This window comes from Giraffa tippelskirchi, chromosome 9, assembly GCF_054371585.1.
Source record: "Giraffa tippelskirchi isolate mGirTip1 chromosome 9, T2T-mGirTip1v1.2.pri, whole genome shotgun sequence".
In the NCBI taxonomy this organism is placed as follows: domain Eukaryota; kingdom Metazoa; phylum Chordata; class Mammalia; order Artiodactyla; family Giraffidae; genus Giraffa; species Giraffa tippelskirchi.
The window spans coordinates 9927276-9946171 of NC_137283.1; the positions used below are offsets into that span (position 1 = coordinate 9927276).

Consider the following 18896-nt stretch of genomic DNA (forward strand, 5'->3'; position numbering starts at 1 on the left):
ACCCTATATGCGGGACAGAATGAGAGACACAGATGCATGGAACAATTTTATGGACTCTGAGGGAGAAGGTGAGGGTGGGCCGTTCTGGGAGAATGGCATTGAGACATGTGTATTGTCATATGTGAAACAGAGCACCATTCCATGTTCGATGCATGTGACAAGGGCTCGGGGCCGGGGCAGTGGGATGATCCAGAGGGATGGGAGGGGGAGGGAGGTGGGTGGGGGGTTCGGGAAGGGGAACACATGTAAACCCATGGAGAAAAAAAAAAAAAAAAAACAACAGCAAACTCTACATTCCAATAATTTATCATATGAGCATTATAAAATGTCTGTGATATGGCATTGTGAAGTGTGCAAGAGAAAATAGATCTTTTCTCAAGAAATGTATAATCTGTTTAAACAAGACCAAAATTAAAAAACAAAACTGTGAATAGCAGATAGTAATGCATTAAGTGAACAGAACATAGTAATGTGTATAAATATTCTGAATGGTAATATGAAGTAACTGTTAACTACTTACAAACAAAACTAGCCTAGAACAACAGCATGAGTCACAGGCTTTAGGTGCAACTGAGTATTTCCATTTAATTCTCAAGGCATTGATCTTTATCTTAATGCTTATTGTGAATTACTGATTGTATATTCAGTTGCTTATTTGTATCTCCACTTAGATGTCCAACAAGCATCGCAAACTCACCTTGTCCCAAAAGTCTTCTCCTCCAAATCTGTTTGAATAAACTTCCTTCCAGATTTCAGAAGATAGCAACCCCATCCTTCCAGTGGCTCAGGTCTAAAACCTTAAATCATTTTTTCTCACATCTGGAATCCATTCTATAAGCAAAGTTTATTGGCTCTATCTTCAGAATTTATTTGGAATCTAACCATTTCTTTCTGTCTCCACTCCTGTGTGAATTATTGCAGTATGGGTTTTCCTGATCTCACCCTCCATGCCCCCCCACCAAAGTCTGTTTACAATCCAGCAGAGGAAAGTCTTATTTTATTAAAAAAAAATTTAAACACAGCAAAGTTGAAAGATTTTACAGTGATCCATCTGTATACTGGCTTCCTAGAATCTACCATGAACAGAACAGTCCTTTTAAAAATGACAGTTTATGCAGCTCTTCTGGTCAAAATTCATCAACAGCTCATCTCATTCAAAGAAGAAAAGCAAATTTCATACCATGGTCTACAAGACCCAGCACACTCTGGCCCCTGCTACCGATCTTCCCTCTTGTCCATTACTCTTCAGCCACATTGGCCTCCTCTTTGTTCCTCAAACACTCTAAGTACATTTTTTGCATTTGCTGTCCCTTTGCTTGGAAGTCTCTCCTTGCCATGACTTTGCATGGCTTGCCTCTTTGGGTCACCTCATTAGGACTTCTCTGACTCTTCCAACTGTTAGGTTGAATGATGTAATTCTAATGTCATTCTACTCAGCTGTGCCACATAAACTAAATATCATCCTGAGATTAAAAGAGAAAAAAGGTGCAAAGAGAGCAGTAATTTCATATGGTTCAAACTAATAAAACAACTAGACCCTAATCCTCTTATTCTTACCTGGGTTCCAATATTCTTTTTTAAAAATAATATTTATTTGGCTGTACCAGGTCTTAGTTGCAGCATGAAAAGTCATAGTTGCTGCACATGGGACCTAGTTCCCCGACCAGGGATTGAACCTGGGCCCCCTGCACTGGAAGCATGGAGTCTTAGCCACTGGACTGCCAGGGAAGTCCCTGGGTTCCAATATTCTTGACAGCACTTCTCACCATCTTATGTACTATTTATGTATGGCCTATGAGATTCTCAAAAACAGGAAGTCTGCGTTTGTCCACTGCTGTGGACTCAGGACGCAGACCAGTTCTTGGCCTGTAGTATGCACTGAGGACATATTTATTTAAGGAATGAATTGTTTACACGGAAGTCAAGGTGATCATTAAAAACACAGTCTGATCATGTCATTCCTACTAAAAACTCTCTAATTTGTTTGCGTTACTTTCAAAATGAAGATAAGAATCCTTAGGAAGACTGTAGGTCCCTGCATGTGGCCCCTTAGTTCTCTAGACTCATCTCGCATCATCTCCCTCATTTTTTTTTAGTCCCTGGGACTCTGCTTGTCCCATTGTGAGGTCTTTGTGGTCTTCCTTGCTCTTCCCCAACTTCTGCACTGAGTTCACTCTGAGGTGGTTTTAAATCTTGGCTTAGAGCATCTCTTACTAGAAGTCATTTCTGATACCTCAGATTAGACTGAATTCCACTTTAATGCCCTTGATTCTGGTGGTGAAAAGCTGGAAGAAGGACCTCAGCTCTTGTTTCCTTTGATGAAAGAAAATAGACCAAGCCTGTGGAAAAGATAAAAGCACTTATTAAAAACACAGTATGTGTGGAAGAAACAAAGTATGTGTGGAAAAAACAGAGTAATATAGAGGGAGCACACTGGTGAGCTTGGAGTGAGTTGCCCCCAACAGGGTCGGCTTAGACTGTTAACATGGGGGCAGTTTTCTGGGGCGGGGGTGGTTCTGGCCGATCATCTTCTCACTTGGTCCTGGTGTGGGCACGCATTTCTCAGCCGAGATGGATTCCAGCTGGGGACTTCTGCCTCCTTCTGCCCTTCCCCTAGACTGAGGGCCTTCTCTGTGCATGTGTCAGACTAAGAAACCCGTGAGAATGCACCCAGTCAGGGCTCAGTGCTCCTATTGGTGCCGCATCTCCAAGCATCAGCAAGAGATCAGCTGCAGCTTCAGTCTGGGGTCTTCTACCGCCTCCTCACCCTCAGGCACCACATACCTACCCTTAGTAACACCTATTAGGATTATAGAGTGAATTTTGTGTGATTATCTCCTTTACCAGACAGTAAGTTTCATGAGAGAAGGAAACACAGCTTTCTTTTTACTCCTCCTTGAATCCCTAACATCTGGGAAGTATTTGGCACATAGGAAGAGCTTAGTACTCATTTTAAAAATAGACCCTGTTGTTCCTATGTTACCAGTGTGAAACTGGGTGCCTGGTACACAGTAGGCAAATAAGTTTGCTAAATGAGCCCTAATATGAAGGATGTTTGCTTACTCATTTACAGAGCATACAATGCAGAAGAGCCATCATTTGCCTATTGTGATGAGGCATTTATACATAACTGATACCTACAAGAAACCCCTTGATGCTGGGAAAGATTGAAGGCAAAAGGAGAAGGGGGCAAAAGAGGATGAGATGGTTAGATAGCTTCACTGATTCAGTGGACATAAATCTGAGCAAACTCCAGGAGATGGTGAGGCACAAGGAAGCCTGGCGTGCTGCAGTCCATGGGGTCGTAAAGAGTCAAACACGACCTAGTAACTGAACAACACAAAACTCCAAGCTCTTCCCTCTCATCAACCTTTCCTACATCACTGAGACTGAAGAAAGGAAATTACACTTCTCTTTCCTTTGTTTGCTGTCTGGTAGAGTAAAGGATGAGCTGCTCTCGCTAGGAGAATCCAGATGGAGTCAGAATTAGCCATGAGATATGGCTTCCGAACCAACAGATCATAGCATTCTCATGTGGATAATTAGATGTTTACAAACATTTTTTCCCTTTTCTGTCAAATGAGAACTTTTGCATTCCTTAATAGAAATCTCTTTGCAAATATTTCAGTGGTCAGAGGATATATATTAAAACACACATTTGCAAGTTGTATAAATTTATAGATTTATTAGGACAGGAAGATATGGTACAGTATAAGCAGAAAAAGCAAAAATCTTACAAAGAAATCACATTTAAGTGTGTTGACTCTCAAAATTTTTTAGTAAGCTTGTAATTCTAGACAAGCACTGTGGAAAGCTTATTATCATTTGCTAATTCAGGAAAGGGGGAAGAGCCAAATATACCAGAAATGAACTGTTGCAAAATGGTAAATTTTTAATATGATGAAACGCAAAAAGAAACTAATAACCAAAAGACAGTGAAATGTCAATTTCTTAGTTTTAATAATGTTTTATAGATATATAAGATGCTGCCAACGGGGGAAACTGGATAAAGAGTAAACAGGACTTTTCTGTATTAATTTTGTAACTTCTTGTAAGTCTAGAATTCCCCTCCTCACCAAAAAAAGGAAAGCAAGAAAAAGTAGTAAATCCAGATAAGAAAGCATTTTTGGAAACAGAACTTAAAGCAAATACAAGTAAGCAAAGACAGTTGCTTTGCTAGGTTTCCACAGGTTTGTAAGGAGTTAACAAAAATTTTAAAAATGCTTCCAAAGTGTGCTTACATACACACACTTCACTAATAAAAAGATTGGGCTCTGAAAAGTAGCGTCCTATTTTTAATGTTTGAACTAACGTTTTCCAGAGAGTTGCGTAGAGTGAAACATAGCAGTGTTTGCGAAAGTCAATTTTGTGAAAACCGCAAAAAATGAGTGTCTGCTCTTGAGAAAGGAAAACTTTTATTTCTTGACATCATCAAAAAAAAAATGTGAAGGATTTGATATGAAATGAACAAAAATGTACAAATCCTACCACCTCATTGCTCAAAAATAATTTTTCCTTCATCTATTAATATGTCCCTAAAGCAGCTAGCTCACACAGACCTAGGGGCATTCACATGTCAGAATATTCCATAAAGATCTGGGAACACATATTTTTGACGGAAAGAATGTGCAGGGAAATACTGCTTGTGAAACAGTTCAGAGTGATGCATTTAGTAAGGATCCCCTTGCAATAACAAAATGTTAGCATCAGAACATTCTTGGGAGCCTTCAAAAGACACATGACATCAGAAACTCTTAAAACAAGTGAAACATTTTTTGGGGTAACAGATGGCAAATATCCTACTGTGGGAGAAATAAAAACACAGAGAATTTCCAAAATTGCCTTATAGCACTTTAAAGTATACTTTCATAATACAATTACAATAGACATTTGCTTGGCTGGACGCTTCGCTTATATTTCCCTCTTAAATATTAAAATTACAGCAACATGGCATAAAGTAAAAGGGGTATTGGGGCCAGAAAGACGAGAGTTTCAAATTCAGTTTCAAATTTTAGATTTTCTCAGTTACGAGTTTTGTTACCTTAGGCAAATCATTATTTCTCTGAATCTCAATGACTTTGTTACTAAAATGGGTATAATAATCCCCATATCTCAAGGTTGGTCCTAGTACTGAAAGGGATAATATATTTAAGAGTTTAGTAGAATGTTGTGCAAATACTGTGTGAGCTCCCTCCCAGTTTTCCCAGAAGACACAGCAAGACCTTTCTTTATCTGTTAGTTTGGTATGAGGTGAAGTAAGTGGCTAAGGAGTAAAATTTTAAAAAGCAAGAGAATCTAATCCTAAACACACACGCACATTTATTTATTTGGCTACACCAGCTCTTAGCTGTGGCTAGAAGGATCTTTTTCCTTGTTGTTGGTGACATGCCTGATCTTTTAGTTGTGGCATGTGGGATCTATTAATAGTTCCCCAATCATGGGTCTGAACCCCAGACCCCCAGCATTGGGAGCATGGAGTCTTAACCGCTGGACTACCAAGGAAGTCCCTTCCAATCCTAATATCATTCCAAACAGTCTTTCCATTAATTATGCAGTCACATAAACTAATATTTAATAAACATTATTGGATTAGTGGTATTATTCAGGTACCTGAATAGGTTCTCTCTTGCAAGTCTGCTTTTTAGTTTAACTGAGTTAGCAAAACACGTCATTAATCCTTTTATTCAGATCGTAACATAGTATGATCTTTTGGGGATATTAAGCCCCTCTTGATCCCAGGTAAAAACAAGTTTCAATATTTGTTCACAGGTCTGAGAAAAACAGCGACATGGAAAGAGAAAGAGCGCGAGGTTAGAGGCTTCGTCTTTCCCAGGCTAATGGTATGATAATCCTCCTGCCATGAAGCCACCTGTTGGTGTCTCTCTGCCTAGAGACGAATGTAGAGAACTGTGGTTCGGTAATCCACGCCTCCCTCGCAGTGCCGCACTCCAGCCCTCGTGAACTCTAAAAGGTGAGCAAGCCTTCTGAAATCGCAGGGGTGGGCCGCACACAAGCAGCCCTTAGAAGGCATTCGAGCCAGGTTCTTAACATGCAATCAGGGTCCTGGAACCTACTACTGTCCCGGGATGTCAAGTTGTGCCGAAGTGTTTTGTGCCGCCTTCTCAGGAGGCTGCTCAACTGCCACTTCCCTCTGGAGGTCTTCTCCTGCCCGAGGTCTCGCCTACAGGATCTCTCATCCCCTTTGTGTATCACCTGCGGAACCTCACCGCAGTCTGTCATTACCGTATTTGCTTAAATCCGCCCACCCCGCTAGAAGACGAGCTTCCCAAAGAGCAGGACTCGGGTCTTTCTCCAGGGCCCTGAAGCTGGTGGATCTCGACAGAGACTCTCAAAGTGAACCCAGGGCCGAGTCCATCAGCTGTTGAATGGACTCTGTATCTTCCCCCCAGCCCCGCCCCCAGCATTCTTCACCGGAAATCATTTCAAAATCATTCATTTTGGAAATAAGGCTTCCAGCGCTTCGACCGCACCCACCCACCTACGTTCCAACGGTTAGAACTGCCGCCCCGGCCCACTCACCCAAGCCCTCTCGGCCGGACAGTTTAGAGGTGACCGAGGCAGGGGTAGCCTCCAACGGGCACGCGGGTCAGTTCACATTCCCGACCCCCGTCCTGGGGGCGGAGGGGCGGGGTGGGCCCCAGGGGCGGGGTGGGCCCCGGGCGGAGGGGCGGGGTGGGCCCCGCGGGCCTGCAGGAGCCACCTCACGAGGCCGCCCGAGCCCCCACCCTACTCGGGGTCCCGAGTCTCTTCTCCTCCGTCGCCGCGCGGCCGGCCGCGGGGGGTCAACCCCGTCGCGCAGCGCGCGCCGCCTCAACCGCAAGTACTTCCGGGTGAGCGGGTCGCCGACCCTGTGGCCCCGCCCCTCCTCCGCCTCCGCCGCCCGCCGCTCGGGCTGCGGCTCCTCCCGGGGGCCGGTTCCCGCTGTCTCAGCCGCGGCAACGAGGGGACACCGGCGTGACTGACTGACCGGCCGTCGGCGCCGGGAGCCGCCGCGTCCTGCCCGGCCCGCCTGGCCGGGGACCTGGGACCGAGTCCACCTTCCGCGCCCCTCGCCCTTCGCTCCGGCAGGCTCCCGGCCGGCGAGCCGCGCTCCGGCCCTTCCCGGCGGCGCCCGCAGCCACAGCCCGCGCCCGGACGCAGGTAAGGGCCGCTCCTCCCGCCGGCCTTGGCGGGGAGCGGGGCCCCCGCTTCCTGGCCTCTGCAGCTCGGCGAGGTCCGCGCTGCCGCCGACCCCTGCTGGGGGCCAGGCCCACCCCCGGCGGGCCCCCGGGGTCGAGGTCGGCCCCTGCCTGCGGCGTCCTCGGGCATCTCGCCGGGTCTCGAACGCGCAGCCTCGATCCGCGAGCGGGGACGGCGATACTCCCATTGTGGGAGAAATGAACTCGGGCCGCTGTCTCTGCGCTTTGGGTGCTCAGGGCTCCTTGTCCCTCTCCCCGACGCACCACTCCCTCGGTCTGTCCCCGGCCGGCCACCCGGGGAAAGGTGTCAGGCTGATGGAGGGCGTAGAGCTTGTATGGGATTTTTCCTTTTTTTTTTTTTTCTCTTCCTCCTTGACCCGAACTGAATGAAGCACTAGCATAACAAGCGCTTGTTAGGAGTGTCAGGGTTAATGCTTGACTAATGCCAGGTGTTATTCACACCCAGATTGTTAGGTTATATAGCTCTAGCCGGGCCTGCTTCTCGTGCCCATGGGTATGTTGCTGAAAGCCAGAGGACCTAAGGAAACCCATCTCTTTTTCTGTCTTCGACGGGCAGGGGAAAAAAAGTTCAAGTGTTTGCTTTGCTTTTTCCACCGTGGGAGATACAAATATCGGGCTGTGGAGACCTGGCCAGGGAGATAATGGGATCCTAAACTTCAACTGCTTGTAGCTCATTTTCTTTGAGTTTCCATTTAATGAGTCAGCACTTCTGCCCTAAAAAGAAAAAGTGTAGTGTAGGTTCATTGATTAAAGGCTGAATGTGAGGATAACAGTGTACATTACTTTCTCATGGCATCACAATGGGAGGAGAATGGGGATGCAGTAGTGGAACCAGAGAGATGGAGGGCAGGGTGTGGATGAATCAGTTCTTAATTAGTGTTTAAAATAAGTGTTTCAAGATTAAATGTTTATTTTGGGGATGCATCTGTTTGGAGAGGTGCAATTGTTGGAAAAGGCAAAGTGTTGCAGATAAGTGTTGCTTGGCAGGGACTTGAGGTTCGCTGTGGTTTGAAGGTCTTACAGAATTAACTTAGTTAAATCAACTTCATGCTGTGTTCAACACATGTAGAGATGATGATCCAGTATTATATTCATGTAGAATAAGAATTTCAGAAAGTGTGATTCATTGAGGAAGTTAGGTCACTCGCTGTGTGAATGAATCATTGATAGGGTTCTTAAACTTGGAATAGAGGAAAGTTTGAGGTTTGTTACTGCCTGTCTAATTAGATACCTTCACTCCTAGAAGTGTTGCACTGAGGCTTTGTTAGGTTTGTTGCTGCCTAATTATTGTCATGAAGTATGGTAGAGAAACAAATAGTGTACTTTTGCAGAAGCTTTGGATTTAGAATATAGTTTGTTAGTTCCTAAGTGGATTGTTGTGATTTTACCCACTGCAGGAAGATAAATGTCTAGAAACAAAATAAATGTCAGTGAAAAGGACAGCTACCGTCATTAAGGTAGGAAAAAGTTCACTCAAAGAATCTGCAGTACAGAGAACAAGCAGTCTTTTGAGGGAAAGACCTTCTTACCCTTTGGGGAAAATCTGCCCTTAAAAAGGTAGAATGAGACTTTATATGTGCTCAGTTGTGTCCAACTCTTTGTGACCCAACGGACTTTAGTCCATCAGACTCCAGATTCCAATCCGTGGAATTCTCCAGACAAGAATACTGGAGTGGGTTGCCATTTCCTCGCCCCAGGGGATCTTCTGACCCAGGGATCTCACCTGCATCTGCTGCACTGGTGGGTGGATTCTTTACCACTGAGACACCTGGGAAGACTATACAGAGCTCCTGTTTAAGTTCTGTCATAGAAGAAAGTCTATGTTAAAGTAGTGATTCATTAGAGGAATGAATTCATTTTAAATTAGAAATAACTTTTTATTACTGGAATGTAATTTGATCATTTTTGGCTTTTAAAGTGTTGCTAAGCAAAATGACTTTGAATCACAGAGTTCTTGATACTCTTAGCCTTGATTTCTTCTTTTTGGAAATCAGCTTATTTTATGTTGATTTATAAAGAACTGTATAGTTAATTATCAGTTATTAAGTAATGGTAAATTTGCCCTGTTGATCTTGCTTAGTAAATTCTTTTAATTCTTGGACTAAATTTTGGGTTAATTTCCTTGGATATCCATTCTTATATTCAGAGCGTTCCCTAATATTGCTTTTGATTTTTGTCCAGCTAATAGTGACTTAAGAGTTTCAGTTTCCAATTGAACAGAGATTCCCTTTTGGAAAATCCCTTGTGGAAACCACCCGAACTGACAGTCCTGATGGGTAGGTTTGTAAGAGAATCCTTCTTAGGTCAGGATTTAAGCATCTCCACAATGAAGGGAAAAACTGATTCTGAGAATATGTTTGGCAAAGTAGGTTCCTTTTCTCTCAAAACAAAAACAGGTCTTTATTAGAAACGAGAGGGAGCAGTTTCTTGCAAATTTCTTTGTGAATTGTTTACCCTGCTCCTAGTGTGAAGAGGAACAGAATCCATGATATATAGGGGGGGAAAAAAAATCTCCCTGCAGCATGTTGGGAATGTTGATGAGGATCGTTTTAGAGGAAGCACATTCTGTCCTCACCATAGGCTCACTTTCCATCATACCTACAAATAGGCCATTGCCTAGACCTTTGCCTTTGCTTGCTCTCTGGATAATCTGAATGGAGAGATGGTCTTTTAACCGGAAATACGTACCGCCTAATTCAGTTAGAAATACAGTAAAGAGTTTATGACCATCATTCAAAACTCAACTTTTAAAACTTCAAAAAGAAGGGTTGAGCAAAATTTACCCTGAGGGTAAAATAACTTTGCCCTTTTCTCCACTTTTTCTCTTTAAGACAGGATAGGATACCATTAGAAATGATTTGTGTTGCACATTGTGCTTTCACTTTAAAAACTTTCTGGTCTTCAATAAATTAAGGCAGACTTAAAAGGAATCCAACACTGGACTAAAAACTGGGTTTATTGTATGCTAATGCTTTTTCATTTGTTCTGTTATATCTTTATTTTGATTGGAGGATGGAGAAGGGATTCTGCTTCTTGTGGAAGCTCTGAGATTTGCTCCATATGTGTGCTTTTGTTTTGGTCTAGAGATGGGAAGAGCAGTAGATAAGAAGAGTACAGGTGATTAAGAAGGGATGGAGAAACGGCATCCATAGCAGGAGAGTGCTCACTTCCTGGCTTCAGTAGTTGTTTGTAGAACTTTTTAAAATTGATAAAACATTTTAAAAGAAAATGTCACATGGTGAAAAGGAAGTTTCCTTTCCACGATAAACTTCTAGGCTTGACTCCCTCCGCCACCCAACTCCATAATCTAAGCAGTGGTTTCCGGTTAATGGTTTCCTGTGTGTCTCTCCAAAATTTCTCTTCCATATATAATCTGCTGTGTTTAGAAAAAAATGCCCTGTCCCTTTCATTCTGACCTTTGATATGTCTTAGAGATCATTCTATATTAGCACATATGTTCGTCTATTTTTCAAAAAAGACTAGCTGACCTGTCTAATCTAGATGAACCAAAACTTGCTCACTTTCCACAGTTTAACATTTCCTGTTCCAGACATTTGGTTTCCCTGGGGGCTCAGCAGTAAAGAATCCGCCTGTCGATGCGGGAGATGCAGATTTCCATCCCTGGGTCAGGAAGATCCACTGGAGGAGGAAATGGCAACTCACTCCAGTATTCTTGCCTGGGAAATCCCATGGACAAGAGGAGCCTGGTGGGCTAGAGTCCGTGGGGTCGTAAAAGAGTCGAACACGACTTAGTGACTAAACTACAACAACAAGGTTGTTTTTAGCTTTCTACTAACACTGCTGTAATGAATAACTCATATGTAAGCCTTTGCTGTAGTGTGTAAGTGTGTATATGGAATTTATTTCTGGAAGTGTGAGTGCAAGGTTTGGACTTAAATTGTGAAATTTTAAAAATTTATTTCAAGCTTATATTGGGATTTATTTTATAATAGAAATTACCTTTCTTAACCTTGTAGGAGAAAAGAGCTGTTAATTACTTTGTATTCTTTCTACTCCTTGCAATTTAAAAATATACTGCAAGTGTATTTTATAAGGTAATTTTAAGCACCTTAGAGTGACAGCTGGGTAATTTTGTTTATACTGGTAAAGGTAGAAGCACTGTACTTTGAAGACTGTGCTATTATAGACAAACTACTTCATGTATATTTGGTAATACTAGTTAAATGAGTACCTTTTGTAGTAGCTTGATTGTTTTAGGATTTTATGACCAATATCAATTAAAAAAATTGTATACAGTTTCACTTCTTGCCCTGCAGAAGTCTGCTGCCATATATTAGTCACATGGGAAATAAATGGCCTATTTTTTCGCTTCCTTTACCTTCCACACCCTAATCTATTTATAATAAAATAAACCTCTGTGGGATTTGAGATCCAAAAATCATTTTACAAACCAGAATGCTATTAATGGATTAATTTCTCGAGGCAGAAGGTAGGTACAGATTTAGTCTTTATTCTGCAAAGTGTTCCTAAGCAGAATAAGGAAGATTTTCATTTTTAATTTCAATGTTATACAGCTCACTCAAGAACTAGCAAGAGTTCAAGAATCTTTCCTCTTTTAAAATGAGAGACTGGGCAGGGGCGGGGGCAGGTAGGAAGTGCTGAGGAACTAATGTATGAGGACAGAGTTGGGACAGTCCAAGTGGCAGTTTCCTTGGCCGGTGCCCAGGGTCTATTTCGAGGCCTTGTCAAAGCTCTCCTGACAGAACCTACCACATAACCACAATCTGTCCTGGCCCCACTGCAAGTCAGCAAGGCCTGCGGTTTAGGAAGATGGCAACAGAAGAGGGAGCTTATAAAGGACATTTGCCTTCAGAAGATTAAGGCTCAGTTTGGGGGTGAAAATGTGCTTAGCATGCATGTCTAAGATCCAGGTTTTTTTTGTTTTCCCTTTGTACGGGATGAGCTTGATCAAGGAAAACTAACGAGGGCAGCATTGTAGAAGAATGTGCACGAGGAGGAGCACAGTATTGATGTCATGTCTGGTTCTGAGTGCTTGGCAAGGAGCAGGGTAGTGTTCTACACCATGGGAAAAAACATTACTCTTACCCCAATAGGGAGGCCATGCCCCGAGCTGAAATAGTAGTCCAGTTCAGAGACCTTGTCTCTGGGAATGATGGGCTGTTAAAAAGGATTATTGAGTTCATACAGAGAAATAAGCTGCTTCCTGAATTCTCATTCTCTTCTTCCCATAGAACTGTGCAACCCCGTGTACAATATCAGAAAGTTCTCGCTCTAAACTTTTGGTTTATTACCAGATGCTGTGTCCCAGCAGAGCTGCCTTTCAGTACCAGATGCTTTCTCATGAAACCTTGGTGTTTCCGTACTTAGTGAATAAAGTGCTTGGGTTTGAAGTTCTTTAACTGATCTCAGAGCTTCTTAGGCCAGAAAGCTGTTAACGAGGTTAGTGTGCCACTTTTTTGATCAAGGCTCATGTCACCATATTTATCCAAATCCTTGATAAAAGTGGAGGTTGTTTGAAGAATTTGGCATACAGACTTCATTTATAGATGCAAAACCTACAGACAGTTTCCTTTCTTGTGCTTTAGAGTAGGCTGGCACTCCAGAAAATTGAGTTTTTCCTTTCCCTCAGAAATTTGGATTGTTAGCATTTGATGATGATGATGTATTTAGTACTCAGTGTGAGTAGAAAAAACAATCACTGTTTTTCTCTCTTCTCTCTTCCTGTTATCTGTCATATTCCTGTTATCCTGTTATATCCCTTCCCTGTCTCTGCCTTCCCCTTCTCCAAAATAAGAGTGAGATTAGAGCCGAGCAGAGAGGGAGAGCGGAAGAGAGGTTGGGAAACCCTTGAAGGTCAAGGGCTTATCAGGGTGTTTTTATTTTCTCAGAAATAGATTATTAAAATCCTCCTTTAAAAATCACAGTCAAAAAAATAAATAAAAATCACAGTCATCTTTTCCCATTGTTTTCAGTTTGAACCTTCTATATCTTAGTTTTCCTTCAGTAGTAACAGGAAATTTTTAACTAGTTTGGATATAAAATTACTGCTTTAGGAAACAAATTTAACTTCTAAGTTGTTTGTTCTGTTCACTTTCTGATTCTTTCTCCATTTCCCACTTTCCTCAATAGAAACACTTTAACAGCTAGGAGCAGTTAAACTATGCTGTGTGCAGGGAATTAGGATGTTCAAGTGTTTATTTCTCTGTTAAATGGTTTAATCACTTATAGTAACAAAATTGTATTTATTCTGTTATTTCTTGTATAATTACAACATAATTAGTAAGCATACTAAATGATCCAAAGGTTATAGGACTAAAAATAGAAAAAAAATCCATTAAAAAATATTTATTTATCTTTGGCTCCGCTGGGTCTTCGTTGCTGCACAGGGGCTTTTGCAAGTTGTGGTGAGCGGGGGCTACTCTAGCTGTGGTGTGCGCTTCTCAGCACACTGGCTTCTCGTTGCGGAGCGTGGGCTCTAGAGCACAGGCCTCAGTAGTTGTGGTCCACAGGCTTAATTGCCCCCCAGCATGTGGGATATTCCTGAACCAGGGATCAAACCTGTGTCCCCTGCATTGGCAGGTAGACTTTTGACCAACCTACCACCAGGGAAGTCCCAAAAAATCCGATTTATATTAGATGTTTTTTCCCTTATCCAAGTGGATAGTCAAGGAAATGAGAAGAGTCCATCCTGCTGTCATTCTATACTCATCCTTTGCTCTCTATCCAAAGTGGTTTTTTAATTGTGGTAAAATATATGTAACATAAAATTTACCATTTTCAGCATTGTAAAGTATACAATTAAGTACATTCACATTGTTGTGCAGCCATCACCACCATCCAGCTCCAGAACTGTCTCCTCTTCCCAAAGGGAAACTCTTTACCCATTCAACAATAACCCTCATTGCTCCCCAGCCCCTGGTAGCCACATTCTACCCTCTGTCCCTATGAGTTTGACCACTCTAGATACCTCATATAAGTAGGCTCATGGAGTATTTGTCTTATAAAATAGCTAGTTTATTTCCCTTAGCATAATGTCTTCAAGGTTCATCCATGCTGTAGCATGTATGAGAATTTCACTTGATTTCAAAGCTGAATAATATTTTATCATATATAGATATGTAACATATTTTGTTTATTCATCTGTTGATGGACCTTTGGGTTGCTTCCGCCTTTTGGCTACTGTGAATAATGCTGCTTTTGAACACAGGTGTATATCTGTTTGAGTCCCTGCTTGCTTTTCTTTTGGATATATACCCATAAGTGGGATTGCTGGATCATATAATAATTTTGTGATTATTTTTTTGAGGACTTGCCATACCATTTTCCATAGCAACGGCACTGTTTTATAGTGTACAAAGGTTCTACTATCTCCGCATCTTTGACACACTTGTGTCAAAGATTCTCCCTCTTTGTTTTTTTTCTAAAAATAGTAGCCATTCTAGTGGGTAAGTGGTACTATCTCATTATGGTTTTGACTTGCATTTCTGTAATGATTAATGATGTTGAGCATCTTTTCATGTGTTTTTCAATCATTTGCATATCTTTGGAGAAGCAGCTGTTCAAGTCCTTTGTCCATCTTTGAATGGGTTGTTGTTGTTGAATTTCAGGGGTTCCCTATATATTCCACATGCTAATCCCTTATCAGATATATGATTTGCAAATATTTTCTCCCATTCCATGGGTTGATTTTTTCTTACTCTGTTGAAGACGCTTGCTCCTTGGAAGGAAGGTTATGGCCAATCTAGATAGCATATTTAAAAGCAGAGACATTACTTTGCCAACAAAAGTCCGTCTAGTCAAGGCTATGATTTTTCCAGTGGTCATGTATGGATGTGAGAGTTGGACGGTGAAGAAAGCTGAGCGCCAAAGAATTGATGCTTTTGAACTGTGCTGTTGGAGAAGACTCTTGAGAGTCCCTTGGACTACAAGGAGATCCAATCCATCCATCCTAAAGGAGATCAATCCTGGGTATTCATTGGAAGGACTGATGTTGAAGCTGAAACTCCAATCCTTTGGCCACCTCATGCGAAGGGTTGACTCATTGGAAAAGACCCTGATGCTGGGAAGGATTGGGGGCAGGAGGAGAAGGGGACGACAGAGGATGAGATGGTTGGATGGCATCACTGACTCGATGGACATGGGTTTGGGTAGACTCCGGGAGTTGGTGATGGACAGAGAGGCGTGGCGTGCTGCAATTCATGGGGTTGCAAAGAGTCGGACACGACTGAGCGACTGAACTGAACTGAACTGATAGTGTACTTTAATACACAAAAGTTTTTAGTTTTGAAGTCCACTTGCTCTAACTTTTCCTGTTGTTGCCTGTGTTTGTGGTGTCCTCTTCAAAAAATCTTTGCTATATCAAACGTCAGAAGCCTTTTTGTGTATAGACAGTTTTAGCTCTTTTATTTATTTCTTTGACCTACTAACAGGTAATTTTTGTATACAACATACAGTAAGAGTCCAACTTTATTCTTCTGCGTATGAATTTCCAGTTTTACCAGCACCAGTTGTTGGAAAGACTGTCCATTCCCCATTAACTGATCTTGACCCCCTTGTTGAAAATCATTTGACCATATATGCCAGGTTTATTTTTGTGCTATCTGTTAAATTCTGTTGGCCTCTGTGTCTCTCTATATGCCCATAACACATTGTTTTGGCTACTGTAGCTTTCTAGTAAGCTTTGAAATCAGAAAGCGTGATGCCTCCTTTTTCTTCTTTTTCAAGATTGTTTTGGCTATTTGGGGTCCCATGAGATCCCATAGGAGTTTCAACGTTAGGATGGGTTTTTCCATTTTGGCAGAATCTGTTATTGGGATTTGATAGAGAGTGCACTGAAGCTGCAGGTTGCTTTGGGTGTTTCGACGTTTTAACAGTATCAAGTTTTCCAGTCCATGAACATGAGGTAGCTTTCCATTTATTTATGTGTCCTTTCATTTCTTTTATCAATATTTTGTCGTTTTCAGTGAACAGATCTTTCGCCTTCTCAGTTAAGCTTATTCCTAGTCTTTTGTTCTTTTTTCTTCTTGTAAATGCTTTTATTTTCTTTCTTTCCTTTTCAGTTGTTCATTCAGTTGTTAGTGTGTAGAAATGCAGCTGATCTTTGGTGTTGATTTTGTATCCTTACAACTTTCCTGAATTCATTCATCCAGTTTTCAAAGCAGTTGCATTTGTTTTCTGTGTTGTATAACAGAGTGCACAAATTTAGCAATGTAAAACAGCACACATTTCTTATCCTACAGTTTCTTTGGGGGCAGGAGTCTGAGCGAAGTTAAACTGTCTTCTGCTTAGGGTCTCATGAAACTGCGATCAGTTATTGGCTGCGCTGTATTGTCACCTGGAGACTCATCTGGGGAAAAAAATTGCTTCTAAGCTCATTTAGGTTTTCAGCAGAATTAATTCTCTTGTGAAATTATGACTGAGGCTTCTTGCTTACTAGAAGTAGCTTGGTCATCTGTAGGCTGTCTTCAAGCTCCTAAAGGCTGCTCTCAGCTTTTAGGGGCACCTTGAAGTTCTTGACCCTTGGGTGTTCTGACCACTTCATAAAAGCATCAAGGAAAGCCCAGGGCGATTCTACAGGCTAGACAGCCCCATGTAGTGTGATATGATCATGGGAATGACATCTTGTAACCTTTGTCATAGTCTGTTGGTAGAAGCAAGTCATGAGTTTTGCCCACATTCCAAGGGAGGTGTTCACACATAAACAAGAGTGGGAAGCCGCCATAGCATCAGCCATAGCTGGTTACAAAATAGCACATATTTTATAAACCTATTTTTGTGTAAAAAACATATATGCACTTAAGAGTATTTTCAAATTGTGGAAAACTGCAGTTTTTTAATCGTCGTTTTGTAGTATTTTTTTCATTATTTGTTCCTACTTCTCCCTTCCACATTCTAGTTTTGCAATTTTAAATCAATAGTTGTGTCTTCCTTATAACTAAATAAATACTATTTACTACGTAAGCCAAGAATTAATATCATGATTGTTTCCTTTCTTGTTTAACTTTCTTTCCCACCCCTCCGTGCCCCCCAGAGATTTAAGGATCTTTTTTTTTTTGGAGGGGGAGGGGGTTAGTTTTCCAGTCACTTTATTTTCCCCAAATGCTCCAATAGATTTTTCACATGTCTACTCTTTCTAATTTAGTAATTTGTGGTTTATTTGTGAAATAACTATAGAGAAATAGAAAACAAAAATACAGTTTCAGGAAGAATTATAAAATAAGCACCTATGGTCTCACTACCTAGGCCAAGAAATTGAACATTCAGTATCCTAAAAGTTTCCTGTAAATATTCTTAAATGGCAGCTCTTTCCCCTCCCAGTAATCATAATCCCATTTTACATGGTAATAACTCTTTTGGAACCATTCCCTGGCTTGCTCTGTAATCACATCCCTTCCTCCAAATATGTATTCCTGATCAATTTTTGACTTAACTGTGAGAGACTGAATGGTTTGATCACCTTTTTGTGTCTATTAGTCAGGTTAGGCTAACCTGTTGTAACAAACAACACCCAAGTCTCAGTGGTTTAACACGTTAAAGCTTCTTTCTCACTCCCACTGACAAAGGAGTAGCTGGTCCCACACAGTCACTTGAGGACTCAGACCACTTTGATCCAGTGACTCTGCTCTTCATGCCACTCAGAGACTTTCACACTTGCACTGAACCCTCTGCCTCTGCCTGACAGATTCAAGGGCAAAGAGAGGGAGTGGTGTGGTGGGTTCCACGGCAAGTTTGGTGGGCCTGGACTAGTACATACGTCATTTTTGTCCACATTCCATGAGCCAGAATTCAGTCAAATAGCTGCTCCTAATGCAAGGAAGGTCGTGGAATATAGTATGCGTGTGTGCTCAGTTGCCCAGTCATGTCTGACTCTTATTAGAGACCCCGTGGACTGTAGCCCACCAGGCTCCTCTGTCCATGGGATTCTCCAGGCGAGAATACTGGAGTGGGTTGCCATTTCCTTCTCGAGGGATCTTCCCGACTCAGGGTTCTAAGCCGAGTCTCCTGCATCTCCTGCATTGCAAGTGGATTCTTTACCACTGTGCAACCTGGGAAGCCCCAGAAATGTAGTATAACTGTGGGCCAGAAAGGCAAATGACTCGATGAACAGTAGGCCAATTTCTACCATAGTATTTATCCCTAGGCAGTATCTATTTTGACACTTGAAAAACTGAATGGCAAATATAAAGCTAGTTAAGAACAGAAAGGTCCCTATTGCTACTATTAAATGAAGGCTGACAGGAGCAGATAAGCTGAACAGAGTTTTTCTTGAGTCCTTTCTGCTAAGTCCTTGGGAAAGTTTGCTAATAAGTCCTGAGAAACCCTAAGACTCATCACAGTCAGGGCATCTGGTGGAGCTGAAGTCTTTACAAGGTATTAAGTACCAAGAAGAAATACGGTTGGGGAAGTACACTGTTCTTTCAGGCTCTTCCTGCTCTATCTGTTAGCAGTAGGTAAAAGTGAAATATATCCATGGTGTGAAATATGGCTTCCCTTCCGTCTAGGCAGCTGTGGGTGGAACAGTGGAACTTCCAACATGGGATCAAGACAGACTAAATTCAGATTAAAAGCCTGGGCCAGCTCAGCTCATATTAAAAAGAAATCTCAAAGGCTGTGGAGATTGGGCGATGCCAGCCCTCTATTATATCTCTGCAACCAGTGACTGCTTCAGTCTGTAGCTTTCTTCCTGGGATGTCC

General features: G+C 42.1%; 2 protein-coding genes across 35 annotated transcripts in view; one reads left to right on the forward strand and one right to left on the reverse strand.

Moving 5' to 3' along the window:
- Positions 1 to 980: 980 nt before the first annotated feature.
- LOC145520582 (uncharacterized) lies at positions 981 to 13139 on the reverse strand. Of its 3 annotated transcripts, XM_081527343.1 has the most exons (3): positions 6541 to 13139; positions 2234 to 2339; positions 981 to 1463 (listed from the first exon to the last, which is right to left on the reverse strand). In XM_081527343.1, exon 1 carries the CDS (start codon positions 7385 to 7387, stop codon positions 6608 to 6610), a length of 780 nt encoding a protein of 259 aa, XP_081383469.1. In that variant the 5' UTR covers positions 7388 to 13139; the 3' UTR covers positions 981 to 1463; positions 2234 to 2339; positions 6541 to 6607. The 3 variants fall into 3 exon arrangements, with proteins under 3 accessions (XP_081383469.1, XP_081383471.1, XP_081383470.1); XM_081527345.1 differs by lacking the exons at positions 981 to 1463; positions 2234 to 2339 and adding an exon at positions 3658 to 5887; XM_081527344.1 differs by lacking the exons at positions 981 to 1463; positions 2234 to 2339 and adding an exon at positions 3658 to 5964.
- LRRFIP2 (LRR binding FLII interacting protein 2) overlaps positions 5944 to 18896 on the forward strand; it is a 116932-nt gene continuing 103979 nt past the window's right edge. For 19 of the 32 annotated variants that reach the window (XR_014064604.1, XM_081527277.1, XM_081527290.1 and 16 more), the window contains exon 1: positions 6850 to 7161. The gene's annotated coding sequence lies outside the window, so the exon portion shown is untranslated. Of the gene's footprint in view, positions 6607 to 6849; positions 7162 to 8876; positions 8961 to 18896 lie in introns of those variants that run through there. The other 13 variants (XM_081527278.1, XM_081527304.1, XM_081527297.1 and 10 more) reach the window with 4 other exon arrangements.